The following is a 19551-nucleotide window of genomic DNA, read 5'->3' as shown; positions in this document are numbered from 1 at the left end:
CCACTGAAAACCGCATCCGGCTGCGCTGACCTTCAGAAGAAAATACACACCGCATGCCACACACCCTCCGACAGCTCCGCCAGTGTGCTGTGCGCTGCGCCTTCCCCATCCGGGGTCATGTTATCTGTCTGATTTCAGACAACTCTCCTTCCACTGTTTTACAGTCACTCACATGCAACAACCCTTTCAATCCCGTTTCCATGCGCATATTCTAGGTTTTCTCCAAGCTCAAGCACGGTATTTATCTCATGCATTTCTTTTTTTTTTTTTTTTTGAGACGGAGTCTCGCTCTGTCACCCAGGCTGGAGTGCAGTGGCGTGGTCTCTGCTCACTGCAAGCTCCACCTCCCAGGTTCATACCATTCTCCTGCCTCAGCCTCCCGAGTAGCTGGGACTACAGGCACCCGCCACCACGCCCAGCTAATTTTTTTTGTATTTTTAGTAGAGACAGGGGTTTCACCATGTTAGCCAGGATGGTCTCGATCTCCTGACCTTGTGATCCGCCCGCCTAGGCCTCCCAAAGTGCTGGGATTACAGGCGTGAGCCACCGCGCCCAGCCGGTCTCATTCATTTCTAAACCACATAACATGTAGAAAACAGTGCTACCATTCTATGAGGTTCCCATCTTTCTTTTCTCTTAACATGTCACTGATAAAGGTTTTTGATTTTTGTTGTTGTTGTTTTGAGACAGAGTCTCCCTCTGTTGTCCAGGCTGGAGTGCAGTGGTGTGATCTTGGCTCACTGCAGCCTTGACCTCCTGGGCTCAAGTGACTCTCCTGCCTTGGCCTCCCAAAGTGTTGAATTACAGGCGTGAGCCACCGCACCTAGCCAGCTTTCTCATTTTTATTTTTAAAATTTTATTTATTTATTTATTTATTTATTTATTTATTTATTTAAGATGGAGTTTCGCTCTGTTGCCCAGGTTGGAGTGCAGTGGTGCAATCTTGGCTCACTGCAACCTCTGCCTCCTGGTTCAAGCGATTCTCCTGCCTCAGTTTCCCGAGTAGCTGGGATTACAGATGCATGCCACCATGCTTGGCTAATTTTTGTATTTTTAGTAGAGATGGGTTTCACCATGTTGGCCAGCCAGGCTGGTCTCAAACTCTTGACCTCAGGTGATCCGCCCACCTCGGCCTCCCAAAGTGCTAGGGTTACAGGTGTGAGCCACTGCACCTGACCATATTTTTTTTTTTTTTGAGACGGAGTCTCGCTCTGTCGCCCAGGCTAGAGTGCAGTGGCGTGATCTCGGCTCACTGCAAGCTCCGCCTCCCGGGTTCACGCCATTCTCCTGCCTCAGCCTCCCGAGTAGCTGGGACTACAGGCGCCCACAACCGCGCCCGGCTAATTTTTTGTATTTTTAGTAGAGACGGGGTTTCACCGTGGTCTCGATCTCCTGACCTTGTGATCGGCCCGCCTCGGCCTCCCAAAGTGCTGGGATTACAGGCGTGAGCCACCGCGCCCGGCCTATTTTTTTAATTTTAATTTTTATTATTATTATTTTATTATTATTTTTTTTGAGACAGTCTTGCTCTGTCACCCAGGCTGGAGTGAAGTGGCACGATCTTGACTCACTGCAAACTCTGCCTCCCGGATTCAAGTGATCTTGTGCTTTAGTTTCCCCAGTAGTTGGGATTACAGGTGCACACCACCACGCTTGGCTAATTTTTTGAATTTTTAGTGGAGATAGGGTTTCGGCATGTTGGCCAGGCTGGTCTCAAACTCCTAAGCTCAGGCAATTCACCTGCCTCAGCCACCCAAAATGCTAGGATTACAAGCGTGAGTCACCTCGATTGGCCTACTGTTTTAAAACTTCATTTAAACAGTCTTTTGTATCTGGCTTCTTTCACTCAATATTCTACCTGTGAAGTTATTCCATGTCATTATAAGGATTGGCTACTTATCCCTTTTCACTGCTGTATAGTGTTCCATGGTGCGGCTCCATCCTAATTTATTTATCCATTTACTTGCTGAAGAACACTTGGGTTGTTACCAGCTTGGGTTTTGTTTTGCTTTTTTTTTTTTTTTTTTTGAGATGGAGTCTTGCTCTGTTGCCCAGGCTGGAGTGCAGTGGTGCAATCTCAGCTCACTGCAAACTCCACCTCCTGGTTCGAACCATTCTCTTGCCTCAGCCTCCCGAGTAGCTGGGACCACAGGCACCTGCCACCACGCCCGGCTAATTTTTTCTATTTTTTAGTAGAAATGGGGTTTCCCCAGGCTAGCCAGAATGGTCTTGATATCCTGACCTTGTGATCCACCTGCCTTGGCCTCCCGAAGTGCTGGGACTACAGGCCCAAGCCACCACGCCCGGCCGTTGTTGTTTTTTGTTTTGTTTTGTTTTTTGAGATGGAGTCTTGCTCTCTCACCCAGACTGGAGTCCAGTGGGGAGATAGTAGCTCACTGCAGCCTTGACCTCCTGGGCTCAGTGATCCTTCTGCCCCAGCCTCCTGAGTAGCTGGGACTATAGGTGCACACCACTACACCTGGCCAATTTTTTATTTTTTTGTAGACATGGGTTCTTGCTAAGCTAGGATGGTCTTGGACTCCTGGGCTCAAGTGATCCTCCCACCTTGGCCCCCAAGACGCTATGTAATTACAGGCGGGAGCTACCGCACATGGCAAGAACTATACGGATTTGAACCCTGACTGTCACTCCAGAATCGAATCCCTCCCTCCTTCGACAGCCTGGGCTTTACTGGGGAGGCCTCATTACCTGAGATACCTCATCGTGCCATGCCCCAGCCTCAAAAAGGGTTTCCTTTCCAAAACATCCAGAGAATCACTCTTGGTTCTGGAGAGGGCTGGTAGGAAGTCACTGCTATTCCTACGGGGTCAGGGCGAGCATGGTTCTCTTTTCGGAGGAGGAAAGAGAGAGGGAGATTCCCAGGGGTCAGCGGCTGCAACGGGACTCAACTCTAGCCTGTCCAGCCCCCAGGCCGCACTCTCAGCCCCGCGGGTCCCAGAGGCCCGGGCCAGGCACGGAGCCTGCAGGTGGACGGGGCGGGCAGAGGGCGGGGCTGGCGCCCAGGGGAGGTCGCGGCCGCCTCACCTTCTCGCTGCTGCTGCTGCAGGAGGGGCGGCGGCTGGGGGACGCTGTGCGCGATGGGCGTGATGGCCGCGGTGGGGTACATGGCTGCGGAGACCGGAGCGAGACACAGGGCGAGGAGGGGCGTGAGGCCACGTGGGCGGCCTGGGCGGCTGGGCGGGGAGGGGGCAGGGCCACAAGAGAGGGTGGGGCCAAGGCAGGAGTGGGTGTGATCATGGCCTTTGTGGGGAGGGTTTGGGGGCGGGGCCAGGTCAGAGGGCGGGGCCAAGAACACAGATGAAATGGGGTGGGGCTATTGTCTGAGAGGCGGGGCCATGGTGGAGGGCAGGGCCATTACCGAGACGCGGCGGGGTGGGGGCGGACCCCATGGCATGAGGGGAGGGGTACAGGGGTTGGGCCACAGCAGAGGGCGGGGCCAAGGCTACAGGACAGTCCAGAGAGGGTGGGACCATTGCTTGAAGCGGGAGAGCCACAGTGGAGGTCAAGGCCAAGACCGGGATGAAGGGCATGAGTGGGGCGGGGCCATGACTTAATGGAGGGCTATGTGGGCAGGACCATGAATTGAGAGGCGGGGCCGCAGCAGTGGGCGGGGTCACAGCCAGGCCTTAGGAAGCAGAGCCAGAGGTAGGGGCGGGGCTTTAGCAGAGAGGCGTGGTCAGAGTAAAGACAGGACGTGAGGGGCGGGGCTAGGAGCTGCAGAAGGGAGGATAAGGGGCAGGGCCGAGAGCTGGGGTTGGGTCAGAAACAGAGAAGTGGTCAAGAGGAACCCCCTCTCCCCAACACAGCATGAGATGGTGAGGCCATGGGTAAGCACTCTCCTTAAAGGACAAGGGAAGGTCCTGTTTGCGGGTATAGGTGGTGGTGGGGTGAGACCAGTAACAGGGCCAGGGGTTGAATACAGGACAAGGGTGGGCCCTGAGGGGCGGGGCCAGACGTAGGAGGCGTGGCTAGGCACAGAAGAACGACAAGTCCGGGGCGGGCCCTGGGGGCGGGGCCCTAGGCGGGGGCGGGGCCAGGGCCCACCGAGCGGGCACGCGGGCTGCCTCCTACCTGTGTACTGCTGGACTCCGGAGAAGGCAGGATGCAGTGTCTCGGCCACAGTCGGGCTCTGAGCTGCGGGCAGACAGATGGGCTGAGTAGGGCGGGGGCAGCAGAAGTCTTCCATCCACCCCCGATCCTTAGGAGCCGGAAGGACAGCAACAAACACCCCGCCCAGCTTCACCTCAGTGCTAAACCCTCTGTAGGACCAGGAAGCTGAGGCCGAGGAAGATGAAGCCACTTGCACAGGGCCACTCAGAGAGCAAATGGCAGAAGCTGAACTGGAATCTGGGTTTCTCGGACTCCAGAGAGAGTTCACCATCGCCCCCATCTCCCTCTCCCCGTCCCGACCCCTTTGCCTCCCAAGAGGACCCTTCAACTCCTCTCTACTCCCTGGATTCTCCAGGACTTCAGCCTCCACCTCAGATCACCACCTGCCCCCATCCCCCGCCCCGTCTCCCTCTCCACATGAGTCTGCTCACCAGACACCCTTGGCTCCCCCATCCAGCTGTAGCCTTCCTGCTACCGCTAGGGAAAGGGGTAAGGGGAGGGAAGAGGTTGTCCAGGCATCAACCACAGTTGATGATTCTGGGGAAAAATTCAACCAAAAAATTCTGCTCGAATGGACAGTGTGCTAGAGGGCAGGGGATAGTGGAGGTGACTGTGACTCCAAAGGCGTAGCAGGAAGGAGTTCACTTCGCGGGCAAGAAGCAGTTCTGTATCTTCATTGTGGGAGATACACAAGTCTGTATCTGTGACAAAATGGCAATTAACCACCCCTGCACACACACACATACACGAGCACAGAGTGCATGCAAAAAGTCGTGAAATCAGCTGGGTGCGGTGGCTCAGGCTTGTGATCCCAACACTTTGGGAGGCCGAGGCAGGAGGATCGCTTGAGCCCAGGAGTTTGAGACTAGCCTGGGCAACATAGCAAGACCCTCATTTCTAAAAAAAAAAAAAAAATCAAGGCCAGGCACCGTGTCTCACGGCTGTAATCCCAGCACTTTGGGAGGCCGAGGCAGGCGGATCATGAGGTCAGGAGATCGAGACCATCCTGGCTAACATGGTGAAACCCGTCTCCACTAAAAATACAAAAAATTAGCCGGGCGTGGTGGCGGGCACCTGTAGTCCCAGCTGCGCGGGAGGCTGAGGCAGGAGAATGGCATGAACCCAGAGGCGGAGCTTGCAGTGAGCGGAGATCAGCCCACTACACTCCAGCCTGGGCGACAGAGCAAGACTCCGTCTCAAAAAAAAAAAAAAAAAAAAAAAATCAAAAATTAGCCAAACATAATGTTACATGCCTGTATGTAGTCCCAGTGACTTGGGAGGCTGAGGTGAGAGGTGAGAGGATCGCTTCAGCCCAGGAGTTTGAGAGTTCAAGGCTGCAGTGAGCTTTGATCACACCACTGCACTCCAGCCTGGGTGACAGTGTGAGACTCTGTTGCTAAATAAATAAATGGTGAATTTGAATATGGTCTGGAGTTGAATTAATTGTATGGCGCCAGTGTTAGTTTCCTGGATTTGACAGTGTCCTGTGATTAGATAAGCTGTTGGCATCAGGGAAGCTGTGTGAAGGGTACCTGGGACTGCACTGTGGTATTTTGGCAACTCCCTGTGAACCTCCAATCATTTCAAAATAAAATGTTAAGGCCAGTCGCAGTGGCTCACACCTGTAATCCCAGCACTTTGGGAGGCTAAGGTGGGTGGATTGCTTGAGCCCAGGAATTTGAGACCTGCCGGGGCAACATAGCAAGATCCAGTCGGTACAAAAATTTAAAAATTAGCCGAGTGTGATGGTGCATGTTTGTAGTCCCAGCTACAAGGAAGGCTGAGGTGGGAGGGTTGCTTAAGTCCCGGAGATGGAGGCTGCAGTGAGCTGTGATGACGCCACTGCACTCCAGCCTGAATGACATAGTGAGACACTGTCTTTAAAACTAAATAAATAAAAATAATTAAAAAATAAAAAGTTAGAAACAAATTCTCCTACATGGTGGAAAGACAGATAACTTACTTCACATAAATTAGATGTTGGAAGATGTCTGCCCTAAAATTGTATGTGTAGCATAGAGAAAGGAAGGACCTGTGCCTCATGAAAGCAGGTGCAGCCCAAATAAGTGGGTCATTCATTCTGCATTGAATGAATAAATGAATGAATCCAGGCATTGATATCTCCCCAAATAATACAGATGAATAATTAAGATGTATGTGCTGGGAGCAGTGGGTGGATCACCTGAGGTCAGGAGTTCGAGACCAGCCAGGCCAACATGGTTAAAACCCGTCTCTACTAAAAATACAAAAATTAGCCAGGTGTGGTGGCACGCGCCTATAATCCCAGCTACTTGGGAGGCTGAGGCAGGAGAATCACTTGAACCTGGGAAGCGGAGGTTACAGTCAGCCAAGATTGTGAGACCGCACTGCAGCCTGGGCGACGGAGTGAGACCCTGTGTGAAGCCTTTTGCACACGGATTAAATTGTCGATGCAACCTCATGAGGCTACTGATGTTATCCGCCCCATTTCCCAGATAAGCAAACTGAGGCTCAGGGACATAAAGAGCCCATCCAGGGTCACTGAACTGGAATTTAAGCCCAGAAACATCCCAGATGCACCGTTTTAATGTGTTGCTACCCTGCCACGGCCTCCCTTCCTATGTTCACAGCTCTTATCTGCTCAGCCAAGGCACCCTTTTTCCTGCCCTTCTGTTCCCTGGGCACAGTGACGTAGGAAACTCATACTTCTGGAAACACCATCTCTACTCCCCGCCACTCTCCTAGACCCCAGAGGACCACCCCAAGTTACCTGGGTAGGGCACAAGGCCATTGGCATAGACGGTTTCCAGGGCGGGGTGCCCACCTGGAAAGGGCACGACACCTGCAAAGCCATTGGTGATGGGAGCCACGAGGCCAGGCACGGCGGTGGTGCCCAGCAGCGGGGGTGAGTGCAGCCCTGCAGAGTGGAAGAGGGTCATGGGGAGGCCAGTCTGGCTCTGGCTCAACCCACCCATCCTTGGGCGCCTGGAGGAAGCTCACCAGAGGCAGGAGCGATGGGTGTGGCAGGCAGCCCATTGAGGCTGACGGCGCCTATCTGCTGGATGTGACAGGGTGAGAAGGCCACGCCGGGACTCAGGTAGCTGCCCGAGGTGGACAGGACTGTTGTCTGCTGTTGCATGAGCTGGGGGTGAAGAGATGTCATAGTTGGGGTGACATCTCCCCCGAGATCATGGCTTATGAGTGGAGGCTTGGTCCCCCAGTTACTAGTGAGGAGGTCAGGCTGGGTATCTTGGCTCAGGCTGAGATCAGAATTGGAGCTCAACCTGGGATCAAGGCTCAGCCTGGGAGCAGGGATCAGTTAGGAAGTGAGGGTCGGGCTGAGATCAGGGCTCAATCTAGTCAGGAGTTGGGGCTCAGCCTGGGATCAAGGCTCAGTCTAGGATCCGGGCTCAGTTAGGAAGTAAGGCTCAGCCTGGGACCAAGGCTCAGTCTAGGATCAAGGCTGTTAGGAAGTGAGGCTCAGACTGAGATCAAGGTTCCATCTAGGATGAGGGTTTAGTTAGAAACTGAGGCTCAGCCTGGGATCAGGGTTCAGTCAGGAGCTGGGGCTCAACTTGGGATCAGGTCTCAGCCAGGGTGGAGCTCGGTTAGGTCAGGTCTCAGTTTGGGGTCGGTCTGGATTTGGAGGTTCAGCCAGAATTGGGCCTAATTTAGATGTGGGGCATAGCCAGGTTCTGGGGCTCGGTCCAAGACTGGGTGTTAATGTGAGATTAGGGCTCAGTCTTCTGGATTCAGGAGCTCGGTCTGAGTTTAGTCTCAATTTGGAGTTGGGGTTCAGCCACGCCAGGAGAGGACCCTGAGTCAGGGAGATGGAGGGAGAGGCGGAAGACGGGCCAAGAGGCAGGAGCCCCCGACAGAGAGTAGACGGAGATGGAGAGAGACGGAGCCGGACCCCCAAAGCCGCCCCTGGATCACTCACAGCCTGGGCGTAGGCACTGTAGGGGCTGAAGGGCAGTGTGAGGGACGGCGTCAGGATGCCCAGCTGGCCCACCATCTGCTGCATGCGTCTGAGCGTCCGCTCCTTGTCCGTGTCGGCGAACTTGACCACCAGGCTGGAGGAGGCTCCCTGCAGGGGCAACGGCGAGCAGGGAGGGAAACGGGCTGGGAGGTAGCCAGGACTCTGGGGTCCCTGGATTCACGTTAGCTCAGGCCCCCTGGGTGAGGGGCATAATGCCAGTGGCTGTCGGCCATGTCCACGGGCCCCCAGCCCCAGGAGCCAGGGCCACAGCGAGGACCGCGTGGAGATCAGCATCCTGGACCCAGCAGCATCTGCACAGGTGCAGCGCCCAGGTCTAGGGGGCTGTGATGGGGCACAGGTGGGGGCCCTGACTGTCAGCCACACGGTCAAAACAGATGGAGAATCCCGCCGCTGGAGAAGAACAGGGAGGCACAGATGGAGACACCTATAACTTCAGCTCACCTGAGAACAGGCGAGAAACCAGTTTCCGAAGGAAAACAGCGGGCTCAGGTGGACGAACCTGCCATTGTCACTCCACACCTGAAACTCCAATCTCCAGAGAGGAACAACTGGGGCACAGACGGGTGACCCTCCAACTCTCACCCACACCTGAGAACAGGTGAGACTCCAGCCACACGAGAGGAACGACGCAGGATAAGTAGATGATCCTGACTCTGTTCCCCGTTCCCCGGAGCTAGCAGGGAGTTCAAGGGAGCTCAGCCCCGGATTTTTTTTTTTTTTTTTTTTTTTGAGACAGAGTTTCGCTCTTGTTGCCCAGGCTGGAGTGCAATGGCGCAATCTCTGCTCACTGCAACCTCCGCCTCCCAGGTTCAAGTGATTCTCCTGCCTCAGCCTCTCGAGTAGCTGGGATTACAGGCGCCTGCCACCACGCCCAGCTAATTTTTTTTATTTTTAGTAGAGACGGGGTTTCACTATGTTGGCCAGGCTGGTCTCGAACTCCTGACCTCAAGTGATCCACCTGCCTTGGCCTCCCAAAGTGCTGGGATTACCGGCGTGAGCCATCACGCCCAGCCCCAGCCCCGGATTTTTGTGCCCTGTGCAGGCAGATGAACCTGTAGCCCATCCACCCAGTGGACAGTGAACAGCAGCCACTGGTGGGGACAGGGGGCCCTGCTTTGCTGAAGCACAGATAGAAACCCATGTGACTGCTGTCCCACCCCATGGCTGTCCAGGTGCCACAGTGCTGGGCTGAAATCCACCAACAGGCAGCCCTGGGCAGTCGAAGCAGTGGTGAGCAAGGGAGTGTCTGTCTGTGCAGTCAGGACGCTGCAACACGTCCTGTTATCAGTGTCAAGAGAAGCCCAGTGGCCGGGCACGGTGGCTCATGCCTGTAATCCCAGCACTTTGGGAGGCCAAGGTGGGCAGATCACCTGAGGTCAGGAGTTTGAGACCAGCCTGACCAACATAGTGAAACCCTGTCTCTACTACAAATACAAAAATTAGCCAGGCGTGGTGGCACATGGCTGTAATCACAGCTACTTAGGAGGCTGAGGCGGGAGAATCACTTGAACCCAGGAGGTGGAGGTTTCAGTGAGCCAAGATCGCACCACTGCACTCCAACCTGGGTGACAAAGCGAGACTCCATCTCAAAAAAAAAAAAAAAAAAAAGAGAGAGAGAGAGAGGCCTGGGGTCAGGGGCTCAGGAGGCCATTCCCACCCCCCACAAACCAGCTCACACCCCAATTTTCGGGCTCAAGAAGGAAAATATTTTCCCCTTCGACCAGCTCCTCCCTGATGAGCTGGCTCCCAGCAGGATGCACCCTGTAGCCTCCCTGTCTTCGCTGACATGCCCCCTTTGATAGAGAACTCACTCCTCCAGACGCCTACCAGCCCTGTCCTGGGACATCTCTGAGCTTGGGAACACTTGCCCTTGTGCTGAGCTAAGCCCCTCCCCTGGGTTTTGAGAGCTGAGGGAGGAGGCTTGTTCCTCTCAGGCCCTATCTTCCTTGTAGCAGATTTGGAGATGTGTATGCAGGGACGATGGCTCCTGGGGACTCCTTCCTCAGGGGAAGGGCTGTCCCCAATGCCTCCTTGGTCCTCCCCACCCTCTCACTGCTGCAGACGCTGGGACCTGTCCCCAATCCCCATCCCTCCCTCAACCATTGAGTCGACATGCCCCCCATCCATTCTCACCCTACTGTCTGTTTTCTGATCAGCCCTCCTCCGTGTCCACTAGGCCCCAGCTCAGGCCTCCTCCTCCCTCAGCTGGACCTTGGCCTAGCCGCCTCCCTGGCCTCCCAGCCTCCAGTCTTGCACCCTGCCCATCCTCTACATTGGCCCCAAAGGGATATCTGCAACCGACCTGGCCCATCTCCTCTCTTGCTCTAAACCATCTGTGACTCCCCACTGCCGTAGGAGAAAGTCCAGGCTTCTCATCCTCACATTGCGGCCCCATCTTCTATGGCTCCTCTGGGCTACCTGTTGCTACCTCCCAGCCTTTCTTCTTGTTAGGGCCTCTCCTGGCCTCAGCAAATCCAACCCAGGTGTCATCCCCTCTAGGACATCCTTACATGTACACATATACACACTCACACACTCACAACCTATACTCAAACAGACCTGCATACACTCACACACATACACAATCACCCACAATACTGACTCACTCACACTCAGGCGCACACACACACACACACACCTGCCCGCAAATGCACCTGCAGCTGCACACACATGTGCTTCCTCCCCCATGGCCCAGGCATACACACATGCTCACACACACAGAAACACACACGTGTACTCACATACACACATGCACATGCACCAGTATCTCTACACTAGCACACAATGGCACACTTGTCCGTACATATTTACACACAACCCCCGTGCACACAGCACTCACATAACACTCACCTAGTAGTAATGACACAAACACACACTCACACACACACGCATGCATGCCTTCTCAGGCACACTCACACCCAAATATGCACACTCACCAACACGTATACACTTGTAATACATCCATGTGTGTGCTTGGATACACTTCGCTTGCATACTCACCTCCACATCTGCACACACTCACACGCATATACCCACTCCAGGGACCACAGCCGGGGACTGTGCCTCTTTCTCCACCTGTGCCCCCTCTGAAGGACAGCCGGGGCTACTGGGTGACAGCAACGGTAGGAATATGGCCTGTTTCATCCCTGTCCCCTCACCCCTTTCCCACGCCCACCCCCACGGCCAAGGGCAGCTCCAACTCACCGGCATGGTCTGACTCCCATGCAAGGCGTGGATGGCCGCCTGCGCCTCCGTGTGGGAGGAGAACTTCACGAAAGCACAGCCTGCTCCAAGAGAAGAAGAGGGTGATGGGACTGGCTGAGTGGGGGCCACAGGAGAGGGGACAGAGAGACCTACATGGCCAGTGTCAGACACATGCAGACAGAGAGAGTTGATAACAGAGAGACAGCCAGCCATTTGCTCAGACGGAAAGCTGGACAATCAGCCAGATCAAGGGTCAGAATGGAGGAGAATCGCACAGACAGCCACAGAGTTAGACAAAGAGCCGGTCACCCACACAGCCAGCCAGCCCGCCATTTCTTCATTCAGTCCAGCAGAAAGTCAGTCAGCCATCCAGGTAGCGGATTAGACAGTCAGTCACAGAGTTTGTGAAGCACACAACCAGATGGACGGTGCAAGGCTGGGAACCATCAGGGAGGAGGTCCCATCCATCAGAACAAATGACAGGGACCAAGGTCCAGATAATTACGATCAGATATGCGGAGTTAAACTGACAGACCGCCGGACACACTGTCCTATGGGCAGAGTCCACAGAGATACGGGCAGGTCCAGACAGACCCTTCTGACCACAGCCAGACAGATGGAAATTATCAACCGCCAGACCTGAGCGGACCCAGACAGAGCCACACAAGCAGACAGACCACCACCAGAGACCACCAGACACAGGCTAATGCAGACAGACAGTCACATACACAGAGATCACCAGACACAAGCGAATGCAAACACGGTCCCACAGACGAAGTCCATAGAACAGACAGAGGCCACTGGACCTGGCTCCAGACTGGTAGAGTACTATGGAAGGGCCAGCCATATTGTGAGGGGAGGGGTGGAATGTTCTGGAATTACATAGTGGTGATGGTTACACGGCTTTATGAATAGAAAAAAAAAGCACTTCATTATACATTTTAAAAAGGGTGAATATGGTGGGATGTGAAAGACATCTCAATTTTTTTTTTTTTTTGAGTTGGAGTCTCGCTCCATCGCCCAGGCCAGAGTGCAGTGGTGTGATCTCAGCTCACTGCAACCTCTGCCTCCCGGGTTCAAGCAGTTCTCTGCATCAGCCTCCCGAGTAACTGGGATTACAGGCACCTGCCACCACGCCCAGCTAATTTTTGTATTTTTTTTTTTTTTTTTTTTTTTTTGAGACGGAGTCTCGCTCTGTCGCCCAGGCTGGAGTGCAGTGGCCGCATCTCAGCTCACTGCAAGCTCCGCCTCCCGGGTTCCGCCATTCTCCTGCCTCAGCCTCCCGAGTAGCTGGGACTACAGGCGCCCGCCACCTCGCCCGGCTAGTTTTTTGTATTTTTTAGTAGAGACGGGGTTTCACCGTGTTAGCCAGGATAGTCTCGATCTCCTGACCTCGTGATCCACCCGTCTCGGCCTCCCAAAGTGCTGGGATTACAGGCGTGAGCCACAGCGCCCAGCCCTCAGTTTTAAAAATGAAGAACCAGGCAATGGTCTGAAACCATCGGACACATTCAGTTCTAGTGAGGTAAGAAAGACCAGAGTGGAGTCGGTCCCAGATGATGAGCTCTGTGGACAGAGACCGACAGACACCATCATTTGGACTCTCAGGCAGGAAGATAGCCAGACAGTCAGACACAACCAGAGACCACCAGCCAGTCATATGGACAAATCATATAGACAGAACCAGGAGGAAACAGTTCTACGAACTGTCAGGTGGAGGAATCTGAGACCACAGGGCACAGGTAACTCTGTCTGGGGAGAAGCCCCGCCCCTCCCCCAGAACCCGCCCCAACACAAGGCCACGCCCCTGCATCCCTACTCACAGGCAGCCCCTGGAGAAGTCTTGCCCTTCTCCAAGACCCCGCCCCATCCCAAGGCCACGCCTATGCATCTCCGCCCACTCCACAGCAGCCCCGCCCCTCTTCAGGACCCGTCCCCAGAGCCAGCATGCAGAGAGAGCATGCAGGTAGGATCAAGCGGGACTAGTCTGTGCTCCACACCACCCCTGTGAACCAGCCCCTCCCCACGAGCCCCAGCCTCCTATGGGCCTGGCCCCGCCCCACCTGGCCAGCCCCACCCCCTACATGCTCAGCCCCGACCCTTCACAGGGCCCCTCCCCGTGGAGCCAGTCCTTCCTAACCCTAGGTATTTCACTCCTCCCTATGGCCCCTCCCCTACCCAACACCCCACCTTTGCAGCCTCACCCACAGACTTCACCTCTGGAGAAGCCTCGGGCCTCTCCAGGGCTACATCCTCAGAGCCAGCTCCTCCCCACCCCGCAGCCCCACCCCCTCCCCAGATCCCGCCCCTACAATTCCTCCCCTCTCCAAGGCCCCGCCCCTGCAGCCTCACCCACAGACTCCACCCCTGGAGAAGTCCCGCCCCTCCCCAGGGTGCCGCCCCAGAGCCAGCTCCTCCCCATGCTGCAGGCCCCACCCTCCCCACAGGCCCCGCCCCCAGAGCTAGCCCCGCCCCTCTCAGAGTCCCGACCCGGCACCCGCCAGTCACCTTTGCTGCTGCCGTCAGGCCCCCGGAGCACGGTGCACTCGTCAATGACCCCGAAGGGCTGGAACAGCCGCAGCACGTCCTCCTCCGACTGCTGCTTGTTCAGCATCCCCACGAACAGCTTCCGGTCCCCTGTGGGCGGCGACACCCACCTCAGCCGAGTCCCCGGCCTCCGGGAGGGCCTCCGGGATTCCTCCCTCCCTCCAACAGAGTGGAGGCGGCAGGGCAGGAAGACGCGGCGCCCGGGCCCTGCCGGCTCCGGTTCTGCGCGTGCGAGGGAGGACCCAGCCGCGCCCTTTCCCTGCCCCGGATCTCTCCACCCTCCCACGGGCCCTGCACGGTCCCATCTCCGGGCGTTTGCCCAGGCGGCGCCCCCGCCTGAAATGCCCTCCCTGCAGTCTTCTGGGGTCTCTGCTCCACTGCTCCCCCTCCAGGCGGAGATGACCTTTCCCTCTGGTGCACTCAGAGAGCCCGCACCGAGTACTAGGACTAGGAGCTGCCTCGCCAGGCCTGGGTCCCGTCTGTCTTTCTGTCTGCCCCCCGGACCTGCCAGGCGGAGGTGGGCACTGATGATCCCCGCACTTTCATGGTGCCCAGCAGAGGCCCCTGCCCAACTTTGTCGGGATCAAGAGGGGCCAGGCAGTCACCATCTGTGGAATAGAGGGAGGGTTCACGTGCTCATAGGACCAGGGGCCTTGGCAGGCTGGACCCCCTGACGGGTGGGGCTGGGCTGGGCCAGCCTCTTCTGTATGAGCTCTGCCCCCTTGGGTAATTGCATGCTCCCTGGTAATGGGGAACGCGGTGGCTACATCTCCCAGGGACGGTGAGCTGGGTTACTATGGAAACTGCTCTCGGCAGCTGTCACTCATGGGGTTGGGAGGGAGAGAGAGAAAGCAGCAGAGAGACTGAGAATCAGGGAGAGAGAGGGACAGATCAGAGAGAGCACACGCGAGAGAGACTGTGTGAGACGGAGAGAGAATAAGAGGGATGAAGAGACAGAGAAGATACAAAGGAGAAAGAGATACAGAGGGAGATAGAGAGAGAGACAGAGAAATAGAGACAAAGATGGAGACATACAGACCCCACCTCGCTACTCCCTGTCCCACGCTGGCAGCCAGGGTGGAGAGTGTGAAAGGGGCTCCCATCCCAGAGGGCCTTTACTGGGCTCCTACATATACCTAGACGTCCTAACACTCCTGCCCCACACCTCCACTCAACTAAGTCTGGCTGCCCTCTTTCAGTCTCTGCTTGAGATGGAGAGGAAATATACAAATTTCCAAGAATGACTAGCTTTGGGTCCCATGGGAACAACCGAGTATGCCCCTGCCATGGGCACGCCCTGACACCAAAGTCCAGCCCCACACAGACACCACTGACCCCAGCCTGCATGTCTGCCCACATGCCCAGCCTAGAACAGTCACGCACATATGTGCAAACACACCCATGCACCGGCTGGGCACACGCACATGCACACAGGCAGGAAGGCATCCCCACCACACACCACACAGGTGTGCTTATGTGTACCAGCTGCAGAAACACAAATGCACAAGTGCACGTACTCACACACATCTGCACACAGGCATGCCAGGTGTGCATACTCATACACACACATTTAAGCATGCACACACAAACAGAGACCCCAGAGAGCAATCCACAGCCCTTCAGGCCCCCATCGTGTGTGTCTGAAGCCCCCCAATTATTGTACCCTGGAGGGAGTGGGGGTATTTGTAACTCAGGGGAAGGCAGCTGGACCTGGCTAGACCCTGCATCCTCCCTTGGGAACTATGGACATAGCCCCTTCTGCTTTCTGGAACCTGCCTCTCCCCACACCAAGGGGTGTGTGAGCAGGCATGCGACTGCTGCATGCTTTGGGGCAGGAAGACCAGTCCCAGATCCACAGGCCTCGGCCACTGCCCCTTTGGGGGAGAGAGGAAGGAAGAGATTTTCCTTCTTCTCCCATTCCTCCGCCAACCCCCAGCCAGGCAGCCACGGAGAGATGACAACTACCTCCACGGCTTTCGCTGTCCGCAGGCTTCACCTGGATTGGCCGCGCCATCTGCAGAGAGAGGGGGAAGGGGAAAGTCAAGCTCAGGAGTGGGGGTGTGGTGGGCGGGGGTTTTGCCTGAGCTCTGTGGGACAGCCCTGCCCACCTCCCACCACCAGCCCTCAGCACCCCACCACCCCACTAACACCCCAGTCAAAGCAAATGACACTTGGTCCCGCCTACAGCAGAAACTGTGTGACGAACTCTTAGCCCTCAAAATCCAACAATATTCCTTCCTCCAGGAAGCCTCCTTGCTTCCCCAAATGTGATAGGCCCAGTTCCTCCGGTCCCTTTATATGATGTGACTTTGCAGTTCCTACCATCAAAAACTAGAGTCTATTTTCCCACTCCTGGCACCTGAACTTGGCCAAGTGACTGGCTGTGACCCATAGAATGTGGTGGAAGTTAAGTTGTGGGAGTTCTGAGCCTAGGCCTCAAGAGACCTTGTAGCTTCCACTCTTGGAACCCTGAGACTGCCAGGTGGATAAGCCCAGGAGGAGGAGAGGCCTCATGGAGACAGAGGCCTCTCTGACAGTCAGCACATGGAAGTGAGGCCACCCTGACCCAGCTAAGCCCAGTCAAGTCTCAGCTGACTGCAGCTGCTTGAGTGACCCCAAGAGAACCAACAGAAGAACCATCGAGCTGAGCCCAGACCAAGCTTTGCAGAATCGAGAACAAATACAAAGACTGGAGTAGTTTGTTACTCAGCAGTGCTGACTGATACACCAAAGTAGCTACATTTAGCCACATCTCCCAGGAGCTTTGGGTGGGGACATACCTGAGTGGACCAGCCTGCCGTCTGGATTCATTGTTCTAGACACTTTTGTCCCACACCCCAGGCATTGAAAATGATATTTAATGAAACAAAAAATTCTCCCTTGCACCAACTCTCACAACATACCAAGTCCTAGGTATGAGCTATTTTGGATATTTGAGAACAGGCTCCAGGGATGTGAGAGTTGGGGAGGCATTTGCATCTCCACTGGTCCTGGGACACAATCCTTCTCCCAACCTGATGTCTGTGGCAAACTCCTACTCAACCTTCAAAACCCATCTTAAAAGCCCCCATGCAGGGACTCTTCCCACTCTTTTGGGCTCCTTCCTCCCTATCCCTCAGGCTGGAAGTGTCTATGTCTTGCTCTGTCTGTCTCCAGACAGGGGACTACGGCATCTCCCCACATGGGGAAGGACACATGGAGGAACTGGAGAAACCTGCTGAACAGAATGGGCTGAAGGAAGTAGCCAACTTCCACCAACAGAGAAAGGCGTCTGGAATGGGAATGAGTGCTACTCTCAGACCTTCTTCCAAGTCAGAAAAACTTGAAATAGATCCCCACATCCCCTGAGCCCTATGGGTTCCAAAGTGCTCTGTCTAATCATCTGACTTTTGAGTTTCAGCAGAGAATGCACTTGAAAAAGTGCCAGGTTTTCCTTTCTTTTTTTTTTTTTTTTTTTGATATGGAATCTCACTCTGTCGCCAGGCTGGAGTGCAGTGACACGATCTTGGCTCACTGCAGCCTCCGCCTTCCGGGTTCAAGCAATTCTCCCGCTTCAGTCTCCCGAGTAGCTGGGACTACAGGCACGTGCCGCCACACCCAGCTATTTTTTTTTTTTTTTTTTTTTTGTATTTTTAGTAGAGATGGGGTTTCATCATGTTGACCAGGATGGTCTTGATCTGCCGACTTCATGATCTGCCCTCCTGAGTCTCCCAAAGTGCTGGGATTACAGGGTTGAGCCACCGTGCCTGGCCAAATGCCAGGTTTTCTAATCACAGCATAGCTGCCCAACAAGTTTCAGAGAGAGGTGCAATTTTCACCCCATTCTACAGATGTCAACATTGAGATTTCTGTTATTTGCCTAAGAGAGAAGTTATTAGTGTAAGGTCATGGTGAGTGGGTGAGAGTTTCTGGCCTCCAGATTCAGTGATCTGTCCACCCACTCCCATACATAAGGCCTCCTCCCCATCTTTGGACCCCCAAAGTCTCCCCACTAAGCTCTGTCCCTTGTGATCTCACCCCTTCTCTAAGATCCATCCCAGCTTCATGCCCACTCTTCCACTCTGAGCAACCCCTCATTTTGCACTCCCTTCCTCAGAGACCCCTCTGGATTTCCACCTCTCACCCGCCCCCAGCTTCCCTCTTCTCTCTGAGCCCCTCCTGCTTCAGAGGCCCTTCCTCATCTCCGGGTCCCCTCCCCTCTGTAAGACCCTCTCCCATTCTGACACCCTCCTTCCTGAGTGTATGTTCAGGGCACATATGCTTTCCTCAATTTGAACTTGGCCTTTGGGGCCCCAGAACCCGAGAGGGCCCTGCCTCCCTGATCCTGTACCCCCAATCCTCCCAGCCCAACCTTCCTGCCACCCAGCTGCACCCTCAGAGGGACCCTGACCACCTGGGAGAGGAAAACTTCCATGCTCTTCCCCCACCCAGCTAGCTGGACCCCCTTCCCACCCCACGTCCCCCATGCATACACACCAGGGCCCTTTCCACCTGGGTACCACACCCTGCTAGGCTGGAGGCAGGAAGGGAGATGGTTTCAACCAGATGGGACCAGCTTCTGGGCTGGGAGGGGGGTGCCAGGGGAGGTAGAGAGAGATGGGGGGGCACCTGCAGGAGCTCCAGACTCCTGTTCCCCCCACCCCTCCCACCCCACCTCCGTTGGCCCTCACCTCCTCCCCCCTCCCAGCACCTTGGGCAGATGAGGATGGGGTTGCCATGGCAACGCTGATTCACCACACGGAAGCTGGCAATTGTTGTTGCCATGGAAACCGCCTCTTAGGGGCGAGCCCAGCTCCTGCCTTGCACAAAAGAGATATTTAAATATAATCTTCTGGAGATGGACGAGGGAGGGAGGGAGGGGTGGCCGCGGGGAGAGAAGCTGCCCCCATCACCGAACCCTCCCACCCCCACCTTTTTCTGGGGTTGGGGGGCTGGTATAGCTGCTCCGCATCTCCCCCACCCGCCACAGAGCCTGGGACCTTCTGCCTCCTACTGGGATGGGAGGTCCCTTCCCCCTCGCTGGGTCAGCTCCGGGGAGAGGGGGTCCTGGTCTGGTCCAGAGAAGCCAGCTGAGTAGCCCCCTCCTCTCCAGGCCTCCACTCTAAAGCCGAGCTCCGCGGCCCGGCAGTCCCCCCACCGCGGCCCGGCGCCCGCCTTACCCACCGGCCTGGAGAAGCGCGCCAGGCTGGCATCCACGTGCCGCCGCCCGCCCGCCCGGCCGCCCCGGGCGCACAGGCGCGCACCCGCCGCACTGCACGCTCGGGCCCCGCGCCGCGCGCCCTGCGCCCGACGCCCAGGCGGGCCCTGCCCGCGCTGCCCGCCCGAGCCGGGAGGAGGCGTGCCAGGCGGGGATCTGGGTCTCCCCACACCCCACCCCTCCTGTCGCCCCTGCCCGTCCATCTGGCTCTGCCCACCTCCTCCCGGCTCCCTCTCTCCATCTGTCCCACCGAGGTCTCTGCCGAGTGCACTCCCTCCCTCCTCCACCTTCTCTGGCTCCCCATTGCCGCGTCCCTTCCCTGACCCTTCCCTTCCTCTCCGTTTCTTCAGCAACATTCCTGCTGTGCCCCATGCCTCTCTGGTTCTGGGGCCCCCAAGGCTGAGTTCAATTTTGGAACTCCAGGAAGGACCCTTCACCAGCCTGGCGGAGGGGGAGACAGAGCCAGACACAAACTCTCCCATGGGGTCAGGGT

General features: G+C 56.0%; 1 protein-coding gene across 28 annotated transcripts in view; it reads right to left on the bottom strand.

The window, feature by feature from the left end:
- The window catches only part of CELF5 (CUGBP Elav-like family member 5), a 78362-nt gene that overhangs the window by 8566 nt on the left and 50245 nt on the right, over nucleotides 1–19551 (bottom strand). For 4 of the 28 annotated variants that reach the window (XM_028839211.2, XM_077979089.1, XM_077979099.1 and 1 more), the window contains exons 3-10: nucleotides 15827–15875; nucleotides 13823–13951; nucleotides 11315–11394; nucleotides 8051–8197; nucleotides 7111–7252; nucleotides 6881–7027; nucleotides 4093–4155; nucleotides 3046–3129 (exon numbers count right to left, since the gene is read on the bottom strand). In XM_028839211.2, coding sequence (XP_028695044.1) covers nucleotides 3046–3129; nucleotides 4093–4155; nucleotides 6881–7027; nucleotides 7111–7252; nucleotides 8051–8197; nucleotides 11315–11394; nucleotides 13823–13951; nucleotides 15827–15875 — 841 coding nt within the window. Of the gene's footprint in view, nucleotides 1–2303; nucleotides 2356–3040; nucleotides 3130–3183; nucleotides 3187–3846; nucleotides 3856–4044; nucleotides 4156–6880; nucleotides 7028–7110; nucleotides 7253–8050; nucleotides 8198–8551; nucleotides 8699–11314; nucleotides 11395–13822; nucleotides 13966–15675; nucleotides 15686–15820; nucleotides 15876–19020; nucleotides 19184–19551 lie in introns of those variants that run through there. The other 24 variants (XM_077979086.1, XM_077979091.1, XM_077979103.1 and 21 more) reach the window with 13 other exon arrangements.

This window comes from Macaca mulatta, chromosome 19, assembly GCF_049350105.2.
Source record: "Macaca mulatta isolate MMU2019108-1 chromosome 19, T2T-MMU8v2.0, whole genome shotgun sequence".
In the NCBI taxonomy this organism is placed as follows: domain Eukaryota; kingdom Metazoa; phylum Chordata; class Mammalia; order Primates; family Cercopithecidae; genus Macaca; species Macaca mulatta.
This window is presented reverse-complemented; position numbering and strand designations above follow the sequence as displayed.